This window comes from Notolepis coatsorum, assembly GCF_963971535.1.
Source record: "Notolepis coatsorum genome assembly, chromosome: 15".
In the NCBI taxonomy this organism is placed as follows: domain Eukaryota; kingdom Metazoa; phylum Chordata; class Actinopteri; order Aulopiformes; family Paralepididae; genus Notolepis; species Notolepis coatsorum.
The window spans coordinates 2,367,260-2,388,021 of NC_140179.1; the positions used below are offsets into that span (position 1 = coordinate 2,367,260).

The 20,762-nt window shown below is 44.7% G+C and overlaps 1 protein-coding gene across 1 annotated transcript; it reads left to right on the forward strand.

Moving 5' to 3' along the window:
- The first annotated feature begins 8,431 nt into the window (after positions 1–8,431).
- LOC311241936 (uncharacterized protein) lies at positions 8,432–20,553 on the forward strand. The gene is made up of 9 exons (XM_084330889.1): positions 8,432–8,539; positions 11,225–11,427; positions 12,712–12,810; positions 12,954–13,049; positions 14,381–14,491; positions 14,583–14,706; positions 16,113–17,307; positions 17,418–17,467; positions 18,521–20,553. Exons 1-9 carry the CDS (start codon positions 8,506–8,508, stop codon positions 19,777–19,779), a joined length of 3,171 nt encoding a protein of 1,056 aa, XP_084187015.1. The 5' UTR covers positions 8,432–8,505; the 3' UTR covers positions 19,780–20,553.
- Positions 20,554–20,762: the final 209 nt, after the last annotated feature.

Consider the following 20,762-nt stretch of genomic DNA (forward strand, 5'->3'; position numbering starts at 1 on the left):
TTTGGAGTATAAAAAGTGGTTGTAGTGTAGACTTATAATTGTTTCCCCAGACTTCAGCACAGTAATTTAAATATGGTAAAACTAGTGAACAGTAGAGAATGTAGAGTGATTTTCTATCCAGGATGTGCTTTACTTTACTCATGACTGAAATGCTTCGTGAGAGTTTAGATTGGACATGTTTTATGTGAGGTTTCCAACAGATTTTATGGTCTATTATTACACCTAGGAATTTATTTTCATAAACTCTTTCAATAATCACATCATTTATTTTAACTTGTACCTGAGTATCCAATCTACAGTTTCCAAACAACATAATTTTAGTTTTGCTCAAGTTCAATGATAATTTGTTTCTATCAAACCATTCCTTCAATTTCTTCATTTCAGATGTGATGACCTCTAAAAGCTGCTGGACATTCTCACCAGAAAAAAAAAGATTAGTGTCATCCGCAAATAAAATACATTTAAATATATTGGATACTTTACATATCTCGTTAATGTACAAGATGAACAGTTTTGGACCCAACACTGACCCCTGGGGGACACCACAAGCAATGTCCAAACATTCAGATTTATAATCTCTCATTGTCACAAATTGTTGTCTTTTATTTAGATAGCTTCTTACCCAGTCCAATACTACCCCCCTGATCCCATATCTCTCCAATTTCCTGATTAATATATCATGATTAATAGTATCAAATGCTTTTTTTTTAGGTCAATGAATACTCCAGCTACATGTTTTTTTTGATCTATGGAATTTGTGATTTTTTCAATGAGTTCTATTAATGCTAGTGATGTTGACCGGTGTGTTCTGAATCCATACTGGCTATCGGTGAGTAAATTATGTTTATCAATGAATTTATCTAATCTGTGTGAGGTTTCTGTCCTTGCCTTCTCACTCGTTCTGTTCCTTTAACCACCCTCGCTTTGTTTTCATTCATTTTTTCTGTCAAGTATTTCAATTCCCTCGTTCACACGTTTCTCCCCGCTGACGTCATCTGAGACGTCGCTGATTGGTTCCCTCACTTCCCCACGCTTTTCAATCACATTCCCCAGCTGTCACTGCCTTTCAATCAATCGATCCCTCATTATTTATACCCCGTTTTCCCCACCCTAAGTTGTTGGTTCGTCTTGATTTGTCGCTGGATGTTTTTCCCCGTTGCTTCTGTTTCACTGTGCTAATCTCCAGGAATTCCTAGAAGCCTTCGCTTGGATACCTGCTCCGTGGCGCGCGCTCGCCTCCACTGTTTGTTCCTGTTCCTTTACGCAGCTCGTCTGGGTGAGTTTTTCTAGATTGACTGTCTTGACCTATTTCCGATTTTCGTGTGTAACCTTTACACTGAAGTCTACCACCTTTTTGTCAGACAGTCACTCACCCAGCCATTATCGTTTTTGCCCGTTCCTTTATGGAATAATATTTTGGGATCTTCCACCTCCCACTGTGTATTTACACGAAGATATTATTTCACATTTGGACTGTGTTTGGATTTTTGCTCACTGTGTATTTACACGAAGATATTGTTTCACATTTGGACTGTGTTTGGATTTTTGCTCACTGTGTGTTTACACGAAGATAGTATTTCACATTTGGACGGTGTTTGGATTTTTGCTCACTGTGTGTTTACATGAAGATGATTCACTTGGGCTGTTTTTGGAATATTGCACATCACTGTGTTGTTTAACACGAAGAATATAACACCCTGTCCTCCAGCTCGTTTCAAGTCTGCTCTGTCACTGACCCGTTCCCTCTCTCCCTCTCTCGGTCTTGCACAACATCTGAGAGGTCCGCCGTGAGAGTCTGCAGAGCGGTACAGAGGTCTGCTCCTGCTTCCCAAGACTACCCTTCCGGGAGAAGCTGCAGAGCAGCAGAACTTTGCCCCTTGTTCATTGTACCTGTTCTTGTTGACCTGCTTTCCTTGTTTCACTTATTCTTATTATCAAATAAACAAGCCCTCGTATTTGGCAACTCTGAATCCTACTCTCTTGTGTCGTTAGCGTTTGGGGTCGGTGTCAAACCATAACATTACGAACCAACCAATGACGACCCCAGCCGACACAGAGAGAGTAGTCACCTTGGGCATCGAGGGGGTGGTAAGGCGTGCCCTACGCTTCCATCGCGCTCCAGGCAATGTACCTGTTAACCGTCTCTTTGTCCCCAACTCAGTCCGGTCCCGGGTCCTCCAGTGGGGCCATACCAGCCGGTTCGCCTGCCACCCGGGCGTTCATCGCACGTTCTCCCTCCTGGCTCGTCGATTCTGGTGGCCCACCATGAGGAACGACGTCAAGGGGTTCGTACTGGCCTGCGCAGTCTGCGCCCGCAAGAGAGTCAGCACAGCAGCGGCAGTCCAGTTAGAGTCAGCCAAGGAACACGCCCTACAGCTGGATGCGGCTGCAGCTGCTGTACAGGGACTCCGAGAGCAGGTCCTGCTTGTTCAAGGTTCAATGGCCGCTTTGGCGGGACAACAGTCCGACATTCTCGCTCAGCTTCACTCGCTGGGCGACACCGTTAATGCCTTTCACCTCTCACACCCTTCAGGAACATTCCCCGCAGCCCCAGCAGATCTCGCATCTCGGGAACCCCTTCTCTCCGTCCCACGGCTGTTCGACGGTAATCCCGAGGAGTGTGCCACATTCATCATGCAATGTGAGTTGGTTTTCCGTCATCAACCAAGCCGTTTTTCTGCTCGTGGGTCCCAAGTGGCTTATATAACCAACCTACTTTCAGGCCATGCTGCCCAGTGGGTCACTTCCTCCTGGGCAATGGAGGCAGATTTTTTGTTCTCCTACCCAGACTTCGTGGCGGAGCTCCGCAGAGTGTTCCACCATCCAGCCCGAGGTCTGGACCCTGGAGCCCGGTTGGGGACCTTCCGACAGGGGAGCGGCAGGGTGACGGACTATGTCATCGAGTTTCGACTGGCGGCGGTGGAGAGTGGATGGAACGAACCTGCTCTTCGCCTAACCTTCATGAGGGGGCTCTGTGACGCAGTCAGGGACCAGCTCGCGACCCAGGAGGAACCTGGTTCCCTCGAGGACCTGTTCAGCCTCGCCATCCGCGTCGACGGACGCCTCCAGGAGAGAAGACGTGAGAGAACCCGACGGGGACCCCCAGACGCACCCCCCGAGGACCACGACCTCGAGGAGGATTTCGGTACCCCAGACGTACCCCCCGAGGACCACGACCTCGAGGAGGTTTTCTTTACCCCAGACGTACCCCCCGAGTACTACGACCCCGAGGGGGTGTTCAGGGAGTCCAGGGCTCAGGTCTTTCCGCCTCGCCGGCCTTACGACTGTGCCGTCGACCGCCGCTCAGGGGCTCCCTTTCCCAGCGGCCGCCTCTACAGTGCTGTCCGTCCTGCCCCCTCCGTGACTGATGGGTTTGTTCCCTCCCGAGCCGTGACCAAGGAGGAACCCATGCAGCTGGGACGCAACCGCCTTAGCCCGGCCGAGCGGGAGTCCAGGCTCTTCTCCGGCCGTTGCCTCTACTGTGGCCGGGATGGACACCGTGTCTCCAATTGCCGTGCCCGGCCAAGAGGACCAGGCTCGCCAAGACCCCGGGAGATCCTGGTGAGCCGTCTTTCCTGTCCCCCGCCCCGGAGGCCCGCTGGTGAGTCGCCTCCGGACCTCTCGTCCATACCCACCCGTGCACCACCCAACCGTCTGGCGGACGTCACCCTAGCCTGGGCGGACCAGCGGGCGACGGTGGGTGCACTCATGGACTCTGGTGCTGAGGGGAGTTTCATGGACGTTGGGTTTGCCACCCGGGCCGGCATTCCGCTTGAGGACCTCGAGAGGCCCTTGGAGGTCTTCGCAATGGATCATCGCCGCCTGGCTGACGTCACTCAACGCACCTGTCCAGTCCTTCTCACCGTTGCTGGTGACCACGTTGAGAGGCTCCAGTTTTTCGTCACCAGCTCTCCTCTTGTCCCTGTGGTCCTGGGCAGGCCCTGGCTCGCGCTGCACGAGCCCCACATCGCCTGGTCCTCCGGTGCCATCAAGGGGTGGAGCCCCTCCTGTCGTGCCCGGTGTCTTCGGGTGCCGTCCAGCCCCCTCACCGGGTCCCAGTCCTCGTCTCCGGCCTCCCTCGCCGGTTCTCTGTCCCTGTGCCCGGCCTCCGCTGTCGGGTCCCAGTCCCCGTCTCCGGCCTCCCTCGCCGGTCCTCTGTCCACGTCTCCGGTCCCCCTCTCCGGGCCTCTGTCTTTGTCCCCCTCTCCAGTGCCCCTGATCGCCGGCTTCCTTGGGTCCCGTCCGGGCAGGCCGGGGCCGTGTGGGTCGCCGGGTGCTGTAAGGTTTGGCTCTTTCCCCACCACGGGCTTCTTGAAGTACTGTGATGATTGGTCCGCTGCTCCAGACGTCTGAGCGCGCCTGTCGTGGTGCCGACCGGCGCCGGGTTCCTGCGCCGACTTACCGCCCTGGGCAGAGGGTGTGGCTCTCCGCAAGGGACCTCCCGCTACGGTCCTCGGCCAGGAGGCTCAAACCCCGTTTCGTCGGACCTTTCGAGGTCCTGAAGGTACTCAGTCCGGCGGCCCTGCGCCTGAAGCTTCCTGCATCCATGCACATCCGCCCCGTGTTCCATGTCTCCCGGGTTAAGCCCGTCTCCCTCAGTCCCCTTTTGCCTCCAGCTCCTGATCCGGCGCCTCCCGTGTTGGTGGATGATCACTGACTTCCATCGAGCCCATCCTGACGGGTCGGGTCGGCCTGGTCGCCAGGTGGCTCCCGTTGAGGGGGGGGTACTGTGAGGTTTCTGTCCTTGCCTTCTCACTCGTTCTGTTCCTTTAACCACCCTCGCTTTGTTTTCATTCATTTTTTCTGTCAAGTATTTCAATTCCCTCGTTCACACGTTTCTCCCCGCTGACGTCATCTGAGACGTCGCTGATTGGTTCCCTCACTTCCCCACGCTTTTCAATCACATTCCCCAGCTGTCACTGCCTTTCAATCAATCGATCCCTCATTATTTATACCCCGTTTTCCCCACCCTAAGTTGTTGGTTCGTCTTGATTTGTCGCTGGATGTTTTTCCCCGTTGCTTCTGTTTCACTGTGCTAATCTCCAGGAATTCCTAGAAGCCTTCGCTTGGATACCTGCTCCGTGGCGCGCGCTCGCCTCCACTGTTTGTTCCTGTTCCTTTACGCAGCTCGTCTGGGTGAGTTTTTCTAGATTGACTGTCTTGACCTATTTCCGATTTTCGTGTGTAACCTTTACACTGAAGTCTACCACCTTTTTGTCAGACAGTCACTCACCCAGCCATTATCGTTTTTGCCCGTTCCTTTATGGAATAATATTTTGGGATCTTCCACCTCCCACTGTGTATTTACACGAAGATATTATTTCACATTTGGACTGTGTTTGGATTTTTGCTCACTGTGTATTTACACGAAGATATTGTTTCACATTTGGACTGTGTTTGGATTTTTGCTCACTGTGTGTTTACACGAAGATAGTATTTCACATTTGGACGGTGTTTGGATTTTTGCTCACTGTGTGTTTACATGAAGATGATTCACTTGGGCTGTTTTTGGAATATTGCACATCACTGTGTTGTTTAACACGAAGAATATAACACCCTGTCCTCCAGCTCGTTTCAAGTCTGCTCTGTCACTGACCCGTTCCCTCTCTCCCTCTCTCGGTCTTGCACAACATCTGAGAGGTCCGCCGTGAGAGTCTGCAGAGCGGTACAGAGGTCTGCTCCTGCTTCCCAAGACTACCCTTCCGGGAGAAGCTGCAGAGCAGCAGAACTTTGCCCCTTGTTCATTGTACCTGTTCTTGTTGACCTGCTTTCCTTGTTTCACTTATTCTTATTATCAAATAAACAAGCCCTCGTATTTGGCAACTCTGAATCCTACTCTCTTGTGTCGTTAGCGTTTGGGGTCGGTGTCAAACCATAACAATCTGTTGTTGAAGAGTTTTTCTAATATTTTTGAAAACTGAGGAAGTAGAGAAACAGGCCTATAATTTGTGAAGTGGTGTTTATCTCCAGTCTTGAACAGAGGTATGACTTTTGCTATTTTCATTTTATTCGGAAATCGACCAGTTTTGAATGATAAATTGCAGATGTGCGTGAGTGGTTTTGAAATCCCAATAATGACATTTTTTACTATTTTCATATCTATTTCATTACTGTCTGTAGATGTCTTGTTTTTACATTTATTAGTAGTTTCTATAATTTCATTTTCATCTACCGCTTCCAGAAACATTGAACTAGGATTTCTTTCAATGTAATTGTCTTTTATGTCTTCAGGAGTCACTGGATCTGGGATTTTTCCCGCTAATTCTGGTCCAATATTTACAAAAAAATTATTAAAGTTGTTAACCACATCATCCATATTGCTAATAGTTTGATCCTTTTCCATAAAATACTGAGGATAGTTTATTTGTCTTGATCCATTCCTGATAATACCATTTAATATCTTCCAAACACCTTTAATATTATATTTGTTGATATCTAATATTCTACTATAATGATCCTTCTTACATCTTCTCATAATATTAGTCAACTTGTTTTTATATTTCTTATATTTATTTTCTGCCTCTTTAGTTCTATGTTTTATAAATTCTCTATATAGTGTATTTTTCTTTTTACATGCATTCTGTAATCCCCTTGTGATCCATGGGCTGTCTGAGTGTTTATGTTTACTGCTATATTCTTTTATTGGACAATGTTTGTGATATAGTAAGTTAAATATAGATAAGAATGTTTCATATGCTTTATCAGTGTCATCCTCTTTATATACTATCTCCCAATTTTGTAGTAGCAAATCATTTTTGAAAGCGTTCATTGATTCTTCAGTCCTTACTCGTTTAAATTGTAGTTTATTGTCCTGCTTGTTTTCTGTGTAGTTGTTGTCATAAACTGTAAAAACTGGTAAATGGTCGCTGATTTATTAGTAATCCACTCACTGTATTGTTTTCTATAATGTTCGTAAATATATTGTCTATCAGAGTGGCACAATGGGATGTGATTCGGCTGGGTCTTGTGATTTTTGGATAAAGGCTCAAACTATACAATGTGTTGATGAATTCCTCAGTCATTTTATGTTTGTTTGGATTTAAAAGATCAATGTTAAAATCCCCACAGATGAAAATAGCCTTTTGATTATTGTTTATATATACATTTCTTCCATCCAGTCCTTGAAAACTTCAATATTCGAACCTGGTGCTCTATATATACAGCTCACAATTATATTTTTCTTTTTTTCTACACATATTTCTATTGTTATACATTCTAATAAATTATCAATCACATTTGTCATTTTTTCTACAATCTTATAATTCAAGTTATTATCCACATACACAGCCACTCCTCCTCCACTCTTATTTTTTCTGTTCATATAGTTGAGTTCATATCCGACCATTTCAAAATCCATTCCCTTTTCCTCGTTCATCCAAGTTTCTGAAATGGCAATTATGTTAAATGGTTGTGTAAACTGGTTTAAGTATTCCTTAATGCTGTTAAAGTTTGCGTACAGACTTCTTGAATTAAAGTGAATTATTGATAGTTTGTTAACTGTCTTAATTGTCCTGTTGTACTGATCTTCAGTATAGTAGCAGCAGTTGTCGTTGATGTTGAAGAATAGATTATTGTCTGGGTCAATATCATTTTCTATATCCTGTAGATTGTGCTCAGTGTATTCAAATGTTTTGAGTTTCATTTTTTCGTGTTCAAGAATCCACTGTGTCAAATCCACATCATCTCCAGATGTAGGTGAATTGGTTATTTCCGTAGGCCTATGCGTCATGGTTGTAAGTTGTGTAATTGTGTCCAGTGTGTCTCTATTACCTTACAGTCCCGTCATGATGTTTATTGGTATTTGTCCAGCTCCTCCATGTTTCTGATGAGTAGCACTTTGGCCTCCTCCGGTGGTCCATTCAGCTTGATGAATACTTTGCAGCTAGAGGTCCATGTAGATTGAATTAATTTCTGCTTCCTCATGTATCGTGCCTGTTTGGCGATGTCGCCGTTGCGCTTTGTAAGATGCTCATTCATAAAGACGTTTGATCCCCTCAATTTTTTTCCTTGTTTCAGTAGTGCAATTTTAGAGATCGCGTTCTTGTCCGTCTCAGCAGTTTACAGAATAATAATAATAATAATAATAATAATAATTATTATATTATTATTATATATTTTATTATTTATATATTAAATAATACAATAACTTACAAACACGTGTAAACCGGAAGTGACGTGTGTGTACTGGTATCGCTCTGTTTTGAAACTGAAGCTAGCTACCGAGAAGCTAAGCTAAATACATAGCCAGCGTGTTATTATTATTATAGACATTGCTAGTTAGATAATGTAACAGTTAAATCGTTGTATTTCGGGTTTAGTTATCACATGGCAGCTATGCTGCTTCTGTAGTACGGTAACGTTACAATATTGCTTGTCGTTCACGTTACCGACCGGTCAGGCGCATTAGCCAAAATAACGTGAGCTAATGCTAGCCAGCTAACCCCCATAGTTAACGCTGGTTAGCTAATCGATATCTATCGATAGCCTAACTTCGCATGTGAGAAGATGGATTCTGAACTTTTCGAGGGAGTATTTACAGGTAGGCTAATTAACGTCCACAAATCACAATAGTTTACAAATGTTAGAATATTGCTGAAGAACGTTAACTTTGTTAAATGGGTTAGTTGTTAGCTGGTCTGCCAACGAGGTTATAGCTCTGCCTGGCCTGTTGGTGCAATAATACAAATGAGATATTACTGTAATTGAGTCCTGGATTTGGTCGGAGCATGCATGAACTAACACAGCAAGGTGTTGGGGAATGAATGAATGAATGACAACTTTATTTAACAGATTGCAGAATGGGTACGTACAATACAGTACGGCTCAATACATACACTTGTTAATGAATGAATGAATGAAAACTTTATTTAACAGATTGCAGAATGGTACAATACAGTACGGCTCAATACACACACTTGTTAAGGGGATGCAGACCTGAGAAAGACGTTTGTCTTGTTTCCATCAGGGTCCCCCATTTTCAATTCATATAGACATTTATGACATACACAATCACAACATACATGACATTTATGGCATAGGGACATATAGGTATAATGCTCTGTGCTATTGGACACGCACCTTTAGATCTTCATGCAGTGCCATCAATGCTTTTCACTGTTTCTAAAAGCCAGTGTTTATTCTGAAGTTGTTTTGTAGTAGTGACTAGTGACAGGAGATCATCTTGGTTTGTTTGTTCCACGTCCATCACTGTTGGGTGCTAGTTTTGGTTCTAATGCAGCCATAGCTCTATTGCTCTATACAATAATGCTGTATATAGTATCTGTCATATCTGACTGCATGTAATCCTTTTTACATATATGTAGATACTATGTCTATATCTGTACATACTGTATCCCTTACCTACTCTTACTAGTTATATCGCTGGCCAGTATGTCTTTATACCTGTAATGTATCTCTGTACATAATACTAGGGGCGACAGTGGCTCAGGAGGTAGAGCAGTCGTCTGGTAATCCGGAGGTTCCCACTTTTCCCGGGCAGTGTGGCGAAGTGTCCTTGAGCAAGGCACTTACTTAACCCATAAGTGCTCCCGATGAGCAGGTTGGCACCTTGCATGGTTGCCAGGGTATAATACTGTGCATACATCTGATTAGCACTATTACTCAGTAGTACTCATTTATATATTTTATATCCAATTTAATCACCTGTATATTACTATTGCACTTTACTGTTACATTTGCACTCTGGTTAGATGCCAAACTTTTTTGTTGTACTGTACTTGTGCTGTATAATGACAATGCATTTTAATCTAATCTAATCTGATGCAGGTTGTGGTGGCAATGGATACACTGGGCCTATGCTTGTTTGTGCCTGGTGGTCAATTTAGCTGGATTATAACGTTTTGTACATTTGCCATTTTCCTGTGACAAAATGGCATCCATTCCAATGACATGTAATAAAAAAAGTCAACCAACGAACTCGATTCTTGTACCGGATCTCCTCTCTGGTAAACAAGAATACCCTGAAGACTCTGGCAGGAGCACTCATTCAAGGGTACTACGACTATGCGTGCACCTCATGGTACCAAAGCACCTCAAAGGCGCTTAAAACAAGATTACAAACATCACAAAACAAACTGGTCAGACTACTACTTGACCTTACCCCCAGAACCCACCTCACCCCTGCGCACTTTGACAACCTAGGATGGCTTAGAGTAGACGACAGAGTACAGCAACTTGCAATGGCCTGGTCTACAAGGTACACTATACGACTTTTGTACATGTCAAAATACTTCCCAAAGGTCAGTGAATACCACAACCACTACACCAGAGGAAGCTCAACAAATCATGTTAAACCCAGATTCGGCTCAAACAAGGGACTAAACACGTTTCGCAATTATGCCACATCAATGTGGAACGCCCTACCCAAAGCTGTAAAGGAATGTGAATCCCTACCCACATTCAAAACCGCTCTTAAAGAGCACCTACGGGAGGCTGCAATTCGAAACTGGCCACCGTAAATGCCCAAAACCCCCCACCCCCTCCTAATAGACAGTCTCCTCCCCACCGCATGTATATATTCCCTCCCTGCCAAATGTATATCTCTCTCCCACCCACCCACCCCCTCCTAATGTACAGTCCCCTCCCCATCATATGTATATACTCTGTCAGGATCTAGAGGTAACAACTGTATATTTGAATACCGTTTATGTCACAAATGTATCCGTACTAAATACCTATATGTCCCTATGCCATAAATGTCATGTATGTTGTGTATGTCATAAATGTCTATATGAAATGAAAATGGGGGACCCTGATGGAAACAAGACAAACGTCTTTCTCAGGTCTGCATCCCCTTAACAATTGTGTGTATTGAGCCGTACTGTATTGTGCTCATTCTGCAATCTGTTAAATAAAGTTTTCATTCATTCATTCATTCATTCATTCATTCATTCATTCATTCATTCATTCATTCATTCATTCATTCATTCATTCATGCTTGTTTGTGCCTGGTGGTAAATTTAGCTGGGTTATAACGTTTTGTACATTTGCCATTTTAGCAGCTATGGTGGCCCACCACTGCTGAATGAAGAGGAAAGGAAACACTGTAAAACCTACATGCATCACTTTTATTTCCGCCTGTTGTACAACAAGCACCTATGATTCTTGATGCAACCGAATCATGTTAGTAAAATAGTCGAATTAGGATGAAATGGACGGATGTTTACATTTGTCTGTTTAACATCACAAACGCTTTATATTTCAGGTGTCAGCCTTCCTCTTCCATCGTTGCGCCTGTTGGTCCCGCCCCTTCAACTTATGACCGCGTCCATGTGGCAGGTGATGAAGCAACAAGATGTCATGAACTATTGGACAGTGGCAGAGTTCATTTCCTTGGTGATGGAGACGATCCCAGAATTGCTAATGTGCAAGTACAGGACACAACTTAATCTGGGATTACGAGCCAGGGTGAGAAGTGAATACCAATTGAGTATCAAGTGATTATATGTTGGTGGGAAGCTACATTTTCAGTATTTGTGTGACGTATTTATAGCGAAGAGAGTAATGAGGTCATGATTTTTGTTGTCTTTCTCATCTTTATGCTGATTCATTAAAGGGTAAATTCACAATTTTAGATATCGATAATTTCTGAGTCATTTCTCAGGACAAGCCATTCTGTTTTTCATACTGGATACCTGTTGTTTTGGCTAGTTAATCACAAAAAACAATACAAATCAATGGGGCCACACACACACTCCAGTCTGTACAAGATCTGAAACCTACAACACGGTGCACGCACAGTAGGCGTTTATTTCAGAGCTTGTACAGACTGCTGTGTGGCCCCGTTTACATTGCTTTGAGGAACAGGATGGATTGTGTTGAGAAAGGGCTCCCAAATTCTACATTTAAACTTTTAAAGGGGCCATTATGGGACATTTCAGACACCAATTTCCTCTCTGTGCGTGCAGTAGAAAGCTATACGGCTGCAAGCTAGCCTAGTTTGCACAAATTAATCGAAGCTGATAGCTGTTGGCCAAAAACACCTCTCCTGGAGTTTTAAGATAAGGGATAATGGTCTGTACCCGCTTTCATTCATTTGTGCTAAGCTAGGCTATCTTGTCGTTGGATAGCTTTCTACTGTACGCACAGAGAGGAAATCTATATTCTTGTCTGACTGGAGAAGACGGTAAGCACATTTCCCATAATGTTAGCGTGTTCCTTTTAAAGGGGAACTATCTTATAAATGGCCTTTTTGAGTGTTTAGCATTGTTTCCTAGCTATGTGAACTTATATTAATATGATCTATGTCTCAAAATTCTCATATTGGCGCATTCTTCCAATTCTCCTCTCACAATATTCACCCTCACTGAACTGAGTCATTTGAAAATGTGATGATTTGTGATGTCAGAGAGACACCGCTGCTTGTTAATGTTCAGGCGACTACGCCGCTGCGCAGTGGTTTAGGTGGCCAGGCTCAAAACGGCTTGAGATCTTGAGGTAGAAAAATGCTGTTTTTGAGGACTTGATTAGAAATACAAAAAAAGGAATAAAAAAAATTAAAAATTACAGAGGTGTTCCATAGACTCACAGGAATTGTGTAAAAGTGCCCAAATAGTGAAAGAAACAGTAAAATAGTTCCCCTTTAAGTAAATTATTTGGTTGATGAAGTTTTTTGTTAGTTTCTTCTGCCTTGTATAACACTGCTGAACCTTGCATTTGTGAACATTATTTTGACGCAATGTGTACTTTCAGTACATTCTCGAGTTGTGCCGTAATGAGCAACTGGTGGATCCTGAGTTGATCTCCTCGTACCTGGACAGGATCAAACCACTGACCCGCGCTCCAGAAGAGGTGAGTGTCTCTGGGCTCAAAATAGATTCATTTACATGAATGCATTAAAAACCATTATTTGCACACAAACACCTTGTGAACAATTAAGTCACATCCTTATGGTAAAATGATCCAAGTAATATTTGGTGTTAATCCCGTTGCAGGTGAATGAAATAGACGTGGAGGGAGTGGGGGCAAATTTTATTGAGTTGGTCCAGACTTTTCTCAAAGACCCCGATGAGAAGGAGCACTTTTTCACGGTGAGGCGGCATCGCCTAAAACATTTCCCATTTCTTTTAGCAATTTAACCCTTGTGTGTGGTGTTTTGTTACTCACCCACTGTTAATGGGTCTGGTGGACCCACAACATTGGGATTTTACAAAACAATAACAAGTCAAAATCCATAACCAGTGTTAAGTTTTATCTCAATTACAAGCAATCCAGATAGCATGAATGGTTAATATTTGCCATTGAAATGCTACATTGCCTTTATCAATATAAGTGCTATTTTTTGTGTGTGTTAAAATGCGATGTCTGTTACAATCGAGACATGAAGGGAATGAATCATGTTTATCTTGAAAGATAGAAATGAAACAAGGTGGAGGCAGACAGTGAAGGTATGCAGTGAACCTTTTTGTTTAATTTGTACCATATATCTACCTGTTTTCACCTACAATTTCCACACTTTTGGGTTCCTTTTGGGACCCGAACACCACATATGTAATATAATAATATAATATAAATGTGTTGGGGGGGGGGGGGGGGGGGGGGGGGGGGCACAGTGTGCACTCAATGAAAATGTGTTCACAGAAATTGAGCCAAGGCCAATCAGTCTCAGGTTAAAAAATACTTAATTGTATCATTTCAATTTTAGTAAGCATTGAAAACAGGACTCGAACACCACACAAGGGTTAACTGACTAAATCAAATCAAATCAAATTTATTTGTAAGGCCCGACAACACGTTAATGTCCCCATGGGCCGTACACTTCTTCTTTAAACAAGTCAAGAAGAAACATCACAATAAGTCAAGAACAAAACAAGAACACCATAAGGTCCAACATTTTTTAAATGAATGCAAAATAAATAAATGCAACATTCCCAGACATACCCCACGCGAAGGTAAGGAAAAAAACTCACTAAAACCTAGCAATAGGAGGGGGTCAGAGAGTTCCCATGTTTGTAGTGGGCGGAGATGGAGCAATAAATACATGTAGTGAGTATATGCATACATGGTGACAGTAGAATCATAGTATATAAGACAATTGTGAAATAGAGTAATAGATAGAACTACTGCAAGCGTATGGACACAGGATGAGATACAAGACAATAGCTCAGGGCCGTATGCCCCGTGGGGGCAGGAGAAGTCACTCGGAGGGTTCAGCACTGCAGGCCAGACAGAAGACGGTATACTATGAAGCTGTTCCATGGGACCGGTTGAGACGGAGACGGGGGTTAAAAGGTTCTCCTATGTCTGCAGAAAAGGGAGCAAATAGACATCCTAACTAAACTAGACCTGTGCATAGTAACATTAACATCTATGCAACTTTCTAAAACCTGTTGTCTTTCACATCATTGTTTGCTGTTCACAGGAGGTCTTCTCCGCCGAATATGGACCACAGTATGACGCCGACTTGCAGACTCTGTTCTGGGAGTTCCTTTGTAGACTGGCTCAGCTGTTGCCGATTCCTGACCTTGAGCAGGTGAGGAAAATCAGGTGACCCCTGACAAGTGTTTAGTACTTTCCATTTAAAGCTATGCTGTGTAATGTGTACTATATTGGAATCTCCACAGACCGTTTCTTGGCTAGGGAATGCCCCCTCAGGTCTGGAGGATTGTGTCCATTCTGTCTCTGAACCTACAGATCTGAAGAGCTTACTCCAGCATCATAAACATCTTGGGCATTTGGAGCAACATGGTGAGTGAATCACAGGCATTGCTTTTCACTAGGGATGTCCGATATTATCGGCCTACCGATATTATCGGCCGATATCGGCATTAAAATGTGATATCGGAAAATATCGGTATCGGTTTTCAATTTTTTTTTTTTTTTACATTTCTATAACCTTTATTTACCCAGGCAAGCAAGTAAGAACAAATTCTGATTTTATTTATTGTCAAAAGTATGCATAATGTTGTGTTAATTCCACAACAAGAGATATGTAATGTTAATTACCTGAAATTATTCAATTTTTTGGGGGGGGGGAAACCCTACATATATCGGTATCGGTTGATATCGGTATCGGAAATTAAGAGTTGGACAATATCGGTATATCGGTATCTGTAAAAAAGCCAATATCGAGCATCCCTACTTTTCACTTAACACTTTCACTGCCCAAGCTTAATTCCTTTTTACCTCCTTGAATGCACAGCACCACTTCAATGTTAACGTTAATATCGCCTAATCTATGTTTTAAATTATGGCTATGTGTCTAATCTGCCCGTTGCTTATCAAAGACTCATTTTCCAGTCAACATTGTCGTAGCAGATTGTTTTTTTATCGCTTCATTTCCGTTTTCTAGCATTTTGAAAAGCACTCGTTTTCATGGAAAAATGAAGACATTCCACGATAATCGCCCTTTACTGGAATACTCTAGAACGTTGTCATTCATCGGCCCATTCACGAATCGTTTTCAAATAAACGCTAGATCATCGATAGTACATGTGTACGCACGCACGCTCTGGCCGCGAGCTGAAAATCGATTCTCCTATTTCCTGACCGCTCGCACAGTCAATATCACATAATCACATAAAAGCTTATATCTCCGTGAAAACTAGTATGATTATCCTAAGACTGGTAACATAGATTCCTTACCTGAGATCAGATTGTATCCAAATGGATTATTCCAATTCCTGATCGCGAGAAAATACGAGAATTCTCGTGAGTGGGCATTCAACCTGCGGGGGGTAAACCCGAGAAAACTCGGGTTGGGCAATCAAAGTGTTAAAGGAACATGCCAACATTATGGCTTAGCACAATGAATGGAAGCGGACAATACCGGTAGCCTAGCTTAAACTCCGGCAGAGGTGTTGCTAGACCTAGGGCTAACCGGTACTGTCCGCTTCCATTCATTGTGCTAAGCTAGGCTAACGTGCAGCCTGTGAAAGCACAGGGAGGAATCTGGTATCTATGTTTTAGTACTGGAGCACTCTGTGTAATCCTATTCTGAGAAACACCGGGCCCTCGTCTTCATAAACGGGTCTAAGCACGTGTGCTCCATTCCAGTTTTAGAAGTATGATATTTAGACTAGATCCCAGAAATAAATGGAAGTGAATGATCATGAAATCTTGATTCTTGTCTTTTTTTCGTTCTCTTTGAGCAGTTCCCCCGTCTTCTATGGGTGACTGCATCCTTTCTTCCCTTTCGGTCGTTCCCCACGGCGGAGCGGCGAGATCCGCCAAACGGGCCAACTGTGACGGCCAGTGCCTCAGTGATGACACCGGTGCCGTCTCATTCGTGGACGAGGTGGAAGTGGAAGTGGTCACGGTCACGGATTACACAGAGGTTGAACTAGGGCCGAGCTCAGACACCGAGGTGGGGATGGACGGAAGTGAAGGAGCAGCCATCGAGGCGGTGTCTGAAGACCTGATGAAAATGCTTTCCGAGGAGCCCGTAGAAGAGCTTCTTCAGGAAGAGGAGACGAGAGGAGCGGAGGTGGATAACGAGGTGGAAGAGGAAGCGAGCCGAGAGCGGCGTGAGAGCAGCTTGGTGGCGCTCATCGTCCATCCGGGTGAGGCTAAGGAGGACCAAGAGTCCAATCCACACAAACCGTCCACCGGACCTCACGACTGCCCGGACTGTGACAAGAGCTTTAAGTTTGCCTCTTCGCTAACGGCCCACAGGGTCATCCACACTGGCGAGCGGCCTCACCGGTGCGGCGTGTGCGGCCGGTGCTTCTCCTTCAGGCAGTCCCTGGACAGGCACAGGCACACGCACAAGAGCGGACAGACGTTTGACTGCGGGATCTGCAGAGAGACCTTCCAGTCCTCGTCGGCCCACGCGGAACACAAGCGGCGACACATGGTGGACGGCGTGTTCGTGTGCACGCGGTGCGACAGGACGTTCACCTGGGAGTTGGCGTTGGCGAAACACTTGAAGGCTCACGCGGACGGTTGCACCGGGGTCGACTCAGATGAATTCACAGAGGACCTAAAGGAAGAGCGAGAGGTTGTAGCGACGGCGGAAGAGAAAGCGGAAGAGGTCGCCGGCGTGTGTCCCGAAAGTGCCTCCCAGCCGCCAGAGGTGGGCGGCGATGGCGCCTGTGACCATAATTCGGGGGGAGGCGAGGGTCAGATCAATCGACACCCTTCCACTGAACCTAGGGTCCTGGCCCCTAAACTCCTGGACGAGGTCATTTCCCTGGTCCAAGTCCGGACCAGTGGGCGTAAACGCAAACCGGCCATGAAGATCCAGGTGATGAACTTGCAGAAAAGCATCGGGAAGGTTGCAGCCCCTAGAAGCAGGCAGCGCGGTGGCACTGTGACGCCACCGGATATCAAGCCGGTGCCTTTCAACAGGTGAAGACACCTTGTGGACACTTCCGCCTGATTCATAATTATTATTCCTGTGTCACCGTTAGCTTAATTCACAATTTAAAGTCTGTTTTCCTTTTCTTTCCCTTAAACAGTGCAGAGCATTCCTATGGTTCTCCTCTGGTTACCTCAACGGAAGGGGATGGTGAGTCTTAGGGCTGTCAATCATCCTCTATAATCCCATTTGAATTTAAATTAAATTCTAGTCTAATATAACTAAAAATTTAGCCTATTACTGTGTAATTTACCTACAGGCTTACAGTATGCCAGTGCCTACAGCATGTGGTTGTTATAGTATGTACTTGTTGTTCTGTCCACTAGAGGGCATTCCACTCAAAGCTATTCTTTTGTTGTAACATCAGAGACATTACCCTCTTTGGTAACATTGCCAATAAACATTTGGAATTGCCCATAGGTGATGACTTTCTTGCTAAGTAATAATTAAGCTTGGGCACAAAATGAATAACGTTAACTTGGATGGATTCATTGCCCATTGTATTTGAATGAGCACACATTGGGTATAGGTAGCCTATAATATTATCTAATGCACTGCACTGCACTCTGACACAATATGAAACTTCTAGAAGGAATGTCTAGAATATTTAAATCAGAAATACTCCAGCAATGATGTTTAATAAAGAAGCAAACATAATATGGTTCCTACATTGCATAGTCCAAAACACAAACTATCCTTGTTCCTCTCAGCTTCTTTCAATGAATTGAGAAGGAGTGGTGATCTCCAGTGCATTGCTTTCTGCCATTTCTGATATTGTAACGTTAGAGGTTAGTGCGCACATTGAACGTTTGACAAGATTATGATTCAGACACACTCAGAAAACTTGTCAGAAAGCATTTAATTTTCACATGCAGGTTGGCCAAGGCGAGAAGGGCAAGATTCGCAAAAATGTTAGCCAACACATTTATATATATATATATAAAAAGATACACATTAATCAAACCACAAGACAGAGATTTAAAAGCAGATCTTTCGGGAGTTGAATTCTAGTTGTTTTGCTAGGGGTTTTATGTTTTTGATCATTTGTGTACCTATGATCTTTATGACATTTTTATTTAGCTTGACCTATTTCTGTATGCATGATGTTCAATCAAAGTTGAACATTTAATTGCAGATTACATCCATACTCTGTATATAGTTTGATTATCTAAATGTAATCTACTTTTATCATTTTTCCCTAAGGTTCTGTAGCAGACGGATCCTCACACGCCTTCTCCTGTCCTCAGTGCTCCTTCTCCCACACGGATGAAGCGCAGGTCCAGCGGCACATCACTAAGGCCCATTCCGGTGAAGCCCAGTGCAACGCATCATCCGCTCAGCCTCTCGCGGATCAAGATAGCCGCTTTGGCTGTCCCGACTGTGAGAAGAGCTTCAAGTTCCAGTCGCTGCTGAAAGCCCACCGGCGCATCCACACAGGCGAGCGGCCCTACGTCTGCTCACATTGTGGCCGCTGCTTCTCCTTCAAGCAGTCGCTGGAGAGGCACAAGCACACGCACAAGGAGGGGCGCAAGTACGAGTGTCTGATCTGCGGGGAGTTCTTCAAGTCCCTAGCGGGTCATAGAGAACACAAGAGCACCCATATGGAGAACGGCGAATACTTGTGTTCCAAGTGTGGCCGGGCATTTGCCTGGAAGTCCGCCCTGGTGAGGCACCTCAAGACCCACGGGGAGGACACCGACAAGACGGAACGTCCTTACAAATGCTCCCACTGTGAACTGTCCTTCAGCTGTCTGACCTACCTCAACAGGCACCTGCTGACTCACAAGGAAGAGAGGCTGCACGTTTGCACGTGCGGAAAGGGCTTCGCCTACAAGGCCGCACTCACGGCTCACCAACGCACCCACCAGAAGGAACGGCCGCACCAGTGCAAGCTGTGTGGCAAGGGTTTCCTCTACAAGGGAGGCCTGCTGAGCCACATGAAGATCCACTCGGAGGACATGCCCTTCATGTGCTCCTTCTGCGGGAAGAGCTTCAAGAGGGAGCGGAATATGAAAAAGCACGAGCACTGCCACACCAGGGAAAATGTTTTCAGCTGCTCTCAGTGTGATAAGAGTTTTGTATATAAGGCCACTCTCACCCGACACGAGTTGACCCACTCGGGCGAGAGGCCGTTCCTTTGCTCCGACTGTGGGAAGGGCTTCTTTTCCCACGCTGAGCTTCTGAAGCACGAGCGCTTTCATACGGGACATAAGCCGTTTCAGTGTTCACATTGTGGGAAGAGGTTCACCCAGTCCTGCTATCTTACCATCCACCTGCGCTACCACACCGGGGTGCGTCCGTACTCCTGCACCGAGTGTGACAAGAGTTTCCTCAGCGCTAATCGACTGAAGAGACATCAGCGGACCCACACAGGGGAGAAGCCCTACCTTTGTGTAGAGTGTGGTAAAGGATTCAAGCAGTCGTATCACCTCAAGATGCATCAGCGAACTCACAACACGTAACTTCGCATAAGGAGTAGGGTTGGATGAATGTACCCGTTTGCTGATATTGGCTTTAATTAAAACCGGATAGTAGCCTATGAATGTTGCCCATCTACAAGAACATTCTGGTTAGAGTTGTTCATAGATCTCGGTGCACTTTAATTAGGGGTCCAAGAAGCTGCATGTTTTTGTTTGTATTATTAGAATTTTCTTTTCTTTTCACTTCACTGGCTAGTGGCTAGCCATTTCTTTGTGGCACGTCTAAAGCTTCCCCCCTCTTCGATGTTTTTCAGGGCCACTGGAAGCTTGTTCCACTCCAATGCCGCAGAATATAAAAAAGTGTTTGTGCCCATTAGTGAGTTGAATTTTGGCAGAATAAAATCAGTACTGCTCCTTCTAGTGGAATATGAATGATTGTCACGGAATCGATTAAAGTAATAATTGGATAGATATTTCGGACCTGTATTTTGAACTATCTTGTGTAGACCTAATTGAATGTGAATGACCCTTTTATTGACTGGAAGCCAGTTTAGTTGCCTAAAGAAAGTTGGCCCTAGGTGAGTGCGTGGAGGTAGCTTAAGGACTACTCTCATTAATTTGTTTTGAGCTGTCTGAAGTTTGTTTTTCAGGACCTGTGGAGTGCCACTGAACCAGCAGGTGGGAGCATAATCAAAGTGACTTTGTACTAATGCGCCCGCTAGCATTTTAAGTGTTGCCTGGTCCAGTAGTTCCCCTTTTCTAGCTAGGAATTTCGTTTTCTGGCAGATTTTAGTGTGGGCTTTTTTAGCCATGGCCTCTCCTGTAAGATGTTTGTCCAGTATGCAGCCTAAATATACTACAGAATCCTTGTTTGTTATTTGCTTCTCACCTACCTTCATTTCAATTTCTTTACCAAGCTGTTTCTTTGATCCAAACAGGATGGCCTCTGTTTTCCCTAAATGAAGAGATCGTTTGTTATCTGACAGCCATGTCTGCACATTTGATAGCTCCTCACTAAGGGTCCT

Bases quoted from the DNA above. Each gene is read 5' to 3' on its own strand.
- LOC311241936 (XM_084330889.1), top strand. From the start codon at position 8,506: ATGGATTCTGAACTTTTCGAGGGAGTATTTACAG. The intron at 14,492-14,582 runs GTGAGGAAAATC...GAATCTCCACAG, and splicing joins CGATTCCTGACCTTGAGCAG to ACCGTTTCTTGGCTAGGGAA. The intron at 14,707-16,112 runs GTGAGTGAATCA...CTCTTTGAGCAG, and splicing joins TGGGCATTTGGAGCAACATG to TTCCCCCGTCTTCTATGGGT.